This window comes from Gekko japonicus, unplaced genomic scaffold (assembly GCF_001447785.1).
Source record: "Gekko japonicus isolate JY-2015 unplaced genomic scaffold, Gekko_japonicus_V1.1 scaffold175, whole genome shotgun sequence".
In the NCBI taxonomy this organism is placed as follows: domain Eukaryota; kingdom Metazoa; phylum Chordata; class Lepidosauria; order Squamata; family Gekkonidae; genus Gekko; species Gekko japonicus.
In genome coordinates, this window is record NW_015166425.1 from 1,011,117 (window position 1) to 1,019,159 (window position 8,043).

At 48.0% G+C, this 8,043-nt stretch overlaps 1 protein-coding gene across 1 annotated transcript in view; it reads right to left on the reverse strand.

The window, feature by feature from the left end:
• Nucleotides 1-5,265, reverse strand: part of INTS3 (integrator complex subunit 3) — a 200,043-nt gene extending 194,778 nt beyond the window's left edge. Inside the window, exon 1 of the mRNA XM_015411750.1 lies at nt 5,143-5,265. Coding sequence (XP_015267236.1) covers nt 5,143-5,265 — 123 coding nt within the window. The remainder of the gene's footprint in view (nt 1-5,142) is intronic.
• Nucleotides 5,266-8,043: the final 2,778 nt, after the last annotated feature.

Consider the following 8,043-nt stretch of genomic DNA (forward strand, 5'->3'; position numbering starts at 1 on the left):
CTGGAAGTATATCTGAACCAAGGACAACCAGTTAGATTTGAGTCTAGTAGCACCTTAGAAGGAGAAGAAGAGATTGGATTTATACCCCGCCCTTCACTCAGAGTCTCAGAGTGGCTTACAACCTCCTTTCCCTTCCCCTCCTCACAACAGATACCCTGGGGCTGAGAGAGCTCTCTCGAGGACTGCTCTTGAGAGGACAGCTTTGAGAGAACTTGTGACTGACCCAAGGTCACCCCAGCAGCTGCATGTGGAGGAGTGGGGAATCAAACCTGGTTCTCCCAGATTAGAGTTCGTGCTCCTCAGCACTACATTAAACTGGCTACTGGACTCGAGTCTAACTGTTCTACCACCCCAGAATGAACTTGGCCAGATTTGACTGTAGCCATTTCTAAGCTGGTACCAAATGAGAATACCTTTAGAGTGCCAGAAGAAGAATTTATAAAATAGAAGCGTTGTTCCCCTCCCCTTAAGTGACCAGCATCAGTATGTGTCATGATGTGTCCTAGTAAAAATTTTTTTTTGGTGTGGACTAGTAACTAGTAACCAAGAGTGATCCCCCTGGAGAAGGAAATGGCAACCCACTTCAGTATTTTTGCCAAGAAAACTCCATGGACAGTATCAAAAGGCTAAAAGATATGACGCCGGAAGACGAGCCCCTCAGGTCGGAAGGTGTCCAATATGCTACTGAGGAAGAGCAGAGGGCAAGTACAAGTAGCCCCAGAAAGAGTGAAGCGGCTGGGCCAAAGCCGAAAGGACGCTCAGTTGTGGATGTGTCTGATGGTGAAAGGAAAGTCCGATGCTGCAAAGAACAATACTACATAGGAACCTGGAATGTAAGATCTATGAATCAAGGTAAGCTTGATGTGGTCAAAAATGAGATGGCAAGACTGAACATCGATATCTTAGGAATCAGTGAACTAAAGTGGACAGGAATGGGCGAATTTAACTCAGAAGACCATTATATCTACTACTGTGGCCAGGAATCTCGTAGAAAAAATGGTGTGGCCTTTATAGTCAACAAGAGAGTGCAAAAGTCAGTACTGGGATACAGTCTCAAAAATGACAGAATGATTTTGGTCCGATTCCAAGGCAAACCATTCAACATCACAGTAATCCAAGTCTATGCCCCAACCACTGATGCAGAAGAGGCTGAAGTGGACCGGTTCTATGAAGACCTACAACACCTCCTAGAACTAACACCAAAAAATGATGTCCTCATCATCATAGGGGACTGGAATGCTAAAGTAGGAAGTCAAAAGGTAACCGGAATAACAGACAAGTTTGGCCTTGGAAAGCAAAATGAAGCAGGGCAAAGGTTAACAGAGTTTTGTCAAGAGAACACACTGGTCATAGCGAACACCCTTTTCCAACAACCTAAGAGGCGACTCTACACATGGACATCACCAGATGGGCAACACCGAAATCAGATTGACTATATAATTTGCAGTCAAAGATGGAGAAGCTCTATCCAGTCAGTAAAAACAAGACCTGGAGCTGACTGTGGTTCAGATCATGAGCTACTCATTGCAAAATTCAGACTTAAACTGAAGAAAATTGGGAAAACCACGAGGCCATTCAGGTTTGACCTAGATCGCATCCCTGATGAATATACAGTAGAGGTGAAGAATAGATTCAAGGGTCTGGATTTGATAGATAGAGTGCCTGAAGAACTATGGACAGAGGTTCGTGACATCGTACAGGAGGCAGCAATCACCACCATACCAAAGAAAAAGAAATGCAAGAAAGCAAAGTGGCTTTCTGATGAGGCTTTACAAATAGCAGAGGAAAGAAGGAAAGCGAAAGGCAAAGGCGAAAAGGAAAGATTTACCCAACTGAACGCAGATTTCCAGAGAACAGCAAGGAGAGATAAGGAGGCCTTCCTGAATGAACAGTGCAAAGTAATAGAAGAAAACAATAGAATGGGAAGGACTAGAGATCTCTTCAAGAAAATTGGAGAAATCAAGGGAGCGTTCCATGCAAAGCTGGCCATGATAAAGGACAAAAACGGTAGGGACCTAACAGAAGCAGAAGAGATTAGGAAAAGATGGCAAGAATACACAGAAGAACTATACAAGAAAGACCTCAATGTCCTTGACAAACACGACGGTATAATCACTGACCTTGAGCCAGACATCCTGGAATGTGAAGTTAAATGGGCCTTAGAAAGCATTGCTAACAACAAAGCTAGTGGAGGTGATGGTATTCCAGCTGAGCTATTCAAAGTCTTAGAAGATGATGCTGTTAAAGTGCTGCACTCCATTTGCCAGCAAATTTGGAAAACGCAACAGTGGCCACAGGATTGGAAAAGATCAGTATACATTCCAATCCCAAAGAAGGGCAATGCCAAGGAATGTTCAAACTATCGCACAATTGCACTCATATCACACGCTAGCAAGGTCATGCTCAAGATCCTACAAGCTAGGCTTCAACAGTACGTGGATAGAGAACTACCAGAAGTACAAGCTGGGTTTCGAAGAGGTAGAGGAACGAGAGATCATATTGCCAACATTCGCTGGATTATGGAGAAAGCAAGAGAGTACCAGAAAAATATCTACTTCTGCTTCATTGACTATGCTAAAGCCTTTGACTGTGTGGATCACAACAAACTATGGCAGGTCCTTAAAGAGATGGGAGTACCAGACCACCTCACATGTCTCTTGAGAAACCTGTATAAGGGCCAAGAAGCGACAGTTAGAACCGGATACGGAACAACTGATTGGTTCAGCATAGGAAAAGGAGTACGACAAGGATGTATACTGTCACCTTGCTTATTTAATATATATGCAGAGTACATCATGCGAAATGCTGGCCTGGATGAATCACAAGCGGGAATTAAGATTGCTGGGGAAAAGATCAACAACCTCAGATATGCAGATGATACCACTCTAATGGCTGAAAGTGAAAAGGATCTAAAGAGCCTCTTGCTCAGAGTAAAAGAGGAGAGCGCAAAAGTGGGCTTGAAGCTCAACATCAAAAAAACTAAGATCATGGCATCCGGCCCCATCACTCCTTGGCAAATAGAAGGGGAAGCTGTGGAAGTAGTGACAGACTTCACGTTCCTGGGATCCCAGATCACCGCAGACTGTGACTGCAGCCATGAAATTAAAAGACGCCTGCTCCTTGGGAGGAAAGCGATGGCGAACCTAAACAGCATGATAAAAAGTAGAGACATCACCCTGCCAACAAAAGTCCGCATGGTCAAAGCAATGGTATTCCCAGTAGTCATGTATGGCTGCGAGAGCTGGACTATAAGGAAGGCCGAGCGCCGAAGAATAGATTCTTTTGAACTATGGTGCTGGAGAAGACTCTTGAGAGTCCCTTGGACTGCAAGAAGAACAAATCAGTCAATCCTCAAAGAAATCAACCCTGACTGTTCCCTGGAAGGCCAGATAATGAAACTGAAGCTCAAATACTTTGGCCACCAAATGAGAAGGGAGCACTCACTGGAGAAGACCCTGATGCTGGGAAAGATTGAAGGTCAAAGAAGACGGGGACGGCAAAGGATGAGATGGTTAGACAGTGTCATCACTGTTCCCAAGCGGTGCAATCACTTTTACATCTCTCACCAGGTCTTGAGTGTTACTTAGGACCAAATCAAGGATCGCCTCTCCCCTGGTAGGTTCCATGACCATCTGCTCCATAGCACAGTCATTTAGAGTGTCTAGAAACTCAATCTCTTTCTCTCGACTAGAACACATATTGACCCAATCAATGTGTGGGTAGTTAAAATCACCTATTACGACACAGTGTTTTTGTCTAGCTGCTATCTTTAATTCATTCATCATTTTATAATCCTCCTCTATCTTTTGATCTGGTGGGCGATAACAAACTCCCAGTGTTAAGTTTCCTTTTGGCCCCCCTACTTCAACCCACAGAACTTCCAGAAGCGAATCCAATTCTCTTAGCCTCTCAATCTTTCTGGACTTTATACCCTCTCTGACATACAGAGCCACCCCACCTCCTTTTGTCTTTTCTAGATTTAAAGTCATTCTGTTACTCTATTTTTTCAATTTTTCCAATTTTCTGGGAAAAAACAAAAAAGGCTTCAGGAAAAAATGGAAAAAACCCATTTCTCCCCCGAATTTTTCCAGTTTTTTTCCAGGCCTTCACATCTCTACGGGGACGGCAAAGGATGAGATGGTTAGACAATGTCATAGATGCAACAAACATGAAATTGAGCAAACTTCAGAGGACGGTGGAAGACCGGAAGGCCTGTCTAGATCTGGTCCATGGGGTCGCGAAGAGTCGGACTCAACTGTGTGACTGAACAACAACATCAAATCAAACCTGAATTCTCCCTAGAAGCAAAAATGACTAAACTGAAGCTATCATACCTTGTTACATTATGAGTAGACAAAGAGTCGCTGGAAAAGACAATAATGCTAGGAAAAGTGGAAGGCAGCAAGAAAAGAGGAAGACCCAACAGGAGATGCGTCGATTCAATCAAGGAAGCCGCGGCCCTAAGCAAGGCTCTTACAAGCAGGATGTTTTGGAGGCCATTCGTTCATAGGATTCGGAAGCAACTTGGCAGCACTTAACACGCACACACACTTTTGCTCCGGTTTTAATTGTTTTACTGTGTTTCTGTTGGTTTTAATGGTTTTTAAGATGAGATTCTATTTTGTATGTTTTTGTTAGCCACCCTGGTAGCCCTTACCAGGACAGAAGAGCAGAGTAACCATTTTGTAACGGAACGAACGAATAAATAAATAAAGCCAATCTTTACACAAGACAGACCTGTGGTGTATCCACAGGCTTCATAGCCATCTTCACCGAACAAAAATGTCACTCCAGCCCTGTGATTCCCGCTTTTCTCCCAGACTAGCCCCAGTTGTCAAATGACACAATGATGGAAGCACACAGGAACATCAGAAGGGCCCTGCGGGATCAGACCAGCGGTCTATCCAGTCGAGCATCCTGTCTCACACCGTGGCCAACCAGTTCCTCTGGATGGCCAGCAACAAGCATCGCTTAATGACCATACTGCAAACTCTGCGGCCTAAAGTTACACACAGAGAAAAACACACATACAGAGATCGTCCTTGGGAGGCCAAGCAGGCACAGTTAAGAGAGCCATTTGCCTTTTTGGGGGGTGCAACACGTCCCTTGCCCCCCTCCCGCCCCCTCCCACCACGGACCTACCTCCTCTAACTCATCCTTGGCATCCAAGCTGGTGTAGATCAGCAATTTCCCTCCTCCTCCTCCTCCTCCACCTGCTGTAGCTGCTGCTGCTGCGGCTCCCCCTTTGCCTTTCTGCATCTCCATAGTAGGCTGGGGGGTGAGAGAGAAGCACCCCCCCTTTCTCCCTCACCACACTCGCTTCACCAGTGGCAGAAGGGGGGGTGAGGTCTATGGGGAAGCCCCACACTCACCCCCCTGCAGCTTCCTCAGCCGCTGCCTATGGGGAGTGGGGGGCAAATCTAGTGGGGTGGGAGGGTGAAAAAAGCAAGGGTGGGGATTCCTCCTCCCCCTTTAAGCTCCCTGCCTTTCCCCTTCCTTAAGAGATGTGTGCCTATAGCTACACCTCACTGTATTTAAGGGGAGCACCTTTTTTGGAGGGGGGATACTTAAATCTCCCCTCTCTTGCTCTTTCCGGGGGGGGGGGAGATCCCTTCAGTTCCTAGTTTGGGGGGGCCATGATTGACAAACCGAGGAAGATTAAGGGAAGAAGGGAATACTTGAATGAGATATGTTGGGGGGCCCTCCTGGCATGGAGGGGCGGGGCTCAAGGAGTAGGGGGCTTCCAGGGCGGGGCTGTAGCCCCAGGGGGCGGGGCTTGGGGCAGATAAGGGAGAGGGGATTCTCTCGTGTAGTCGTGTCTATCTGGCTTCCACCCCCTTCCTGGAACAGATAAGGGGGGGATATGTATAGATATATAAAGGGGGGGGTGTCTGCACTGGTGGGGGGGTAGGGAGGGGGAGCGTGCGCCTCCTCGCCCCCTACCCAGCCAGCCGGGCAGACCGGAAGTCAGTGGTTGAGATGAGCGAGTGTGTGAGGGAACGGGCGAGGAAGAAGCCGAGCCGCGCGCAGCCGGAAGAGCCCGCCTCCTTTCTGGACTCCGCCTCCTGCCGCCGAGGCGGCCTCTCAGAGCTCCGGGAGAGGGATGAGTGACAGGGGCCGTCCCGCCGGGCCAATCATCAGAGGCCGAGGGAGGGAGGGGGGGGAAGCTGCGAGGCCAACCAAACGGCTGCGGCTTTGGGCCTGAGGCGGGGTTTTTGCCTCTCGGGGGCGCGCGGGGAAGGGCGAGCACGAGCGCAAGGCAGAAGGGGAGGGAGGGGGAGCGAGAGAGCTGCGCACGCGCAGGTTGACGCGCGCCTCTGTTTCTCGCGCGCATGCGCTAGCATTCGTGTTCCCTCAAAGTGGCTGAATGATGTTGGGGGCGGCGAAGCGCAGTCCTGTCAGGGGGACGGAGGGTCCTCGTTTATTCAGGAGTAAACCCTTTGCTTTACATTTGGAGTTACACGTAGTAACTGAGGATACCAAAGGATGATTCCCCCGCTTGAGTTTTATGCGAATCTATAGAAGCAGCACTTGCAGGAACAGTGTTGTGTGCACACACAAAAAAGGGTGCTTCCACACACACTAAATAACCACTTTCAGTGCACTCTGCAACTGGAGTTTACTGGGTGAAAGGGCAAAACCCACTTGCAAATGGCTGCTGAAGTGGATTGAAATTGCATTATTTAGCAAATGTGAAAGCCGCAGTGGCTCAGAGGTGAAGACGAAGGTCGGTAGCTCAGCAGTTCGAGACCCGAGGGCCGCATGGCGGAGTGAGCTCCCCTCTCTGGCCCCAGCTCCTGCCAAACTAGCAGTTCGAAAGCAAGAAATTGCAAGTAGATAAATAGGTACCACTTCGGTGGGAAGGGAACAGCGTTCCGTGCGCCTCGGTGTCTAGTCATGCCGGCCACATGACCACGGAAACGTCTTCGGACAGCGCTGGCTCTTGGGCTTGGAAACGGAGATGAGCACCGCAACCCTAGAGTCGGATTCGACTGGCTCTTGTGTTGTTGTTCAGTCACACAGTCAAGTCCAACTCTTTGTGACCCCATGGACCACATCACGACAGGCCCTCCTGTCTTCCGTCCTTCTCCGGAGTTTGCTCAATTTCAGGTCCATTGCCTTGTCTAACCCTCTCATCCTTTGCCGTCCCCGTCTTCTTTGACCTTCGATCTTTCCCAGCATCAGGGTCTTCTCCAGTGAGTGCTCCCTTCTCATTGGGTGGCCAAAGTAGTTGAGCTTCAGTTTCATTATCTGGCCTTCCAGGGAACAGTCAGCGTTGATTTCTTCTAGGATTGACTGATTTGATCTCCTTGCAGTCCAGGGGACTATCTATCTATCTAACAAACCAAAAATTGCAAATTAAAATAAAAGAGTACCTTAGCCCACATTGTTGGGGGGGGCAAGACAAGCTCTCCCTCAGGGAACGACTGGCAGGGCGCCCGGTTTTTGTGTCGCCTCAGCTGTTTCTTGTGAAGGACTGAAAAGTCTCATAAAGAACCATGAGGCCTTACGAGCAATTATGCTAAACAGGGCTCTCTCTTTTTTGGAAAAAGAGGTGCCGGAACTCTCAAGAGGGAAATTAAATTTTCAGTTTGGATACTGAAAACTCATGAACTTTTACATTTTGTTGAAGAGGTCCCGGAACTCCGTTGCAGCCCGTTCCCCCATTTAAAAAGAGCCCTGACTGAATAACACATTTTCATTCCCCTCAGCAGCCGTTTGCAAGTGGATTTTGCCATTTCATACAGCAAAATCCACTTGCAACATGCATTGAACATGGATTGAGAGGGCAATATCTAGTGTGTGTGTGAAAGGGTGCCGCAGAAGTGAAACTGAATACAAAGTATGACTGTGGCATTATCAAGTATGCACAGTGCCCCACAGAAACTCCCACTGGCAGTACAGACATTTGATAGGTGAGGGTTACCAGATGTTCCCTTTTTAGAGGACATGTGCTCTCTGTTTTGGTGTCTGTCCTCTTTTGGGCTCTTTTTCAAAAAAAGAACATGAAAATGTCCTCTTGGGGGTTGGAAGGTCAGGAAT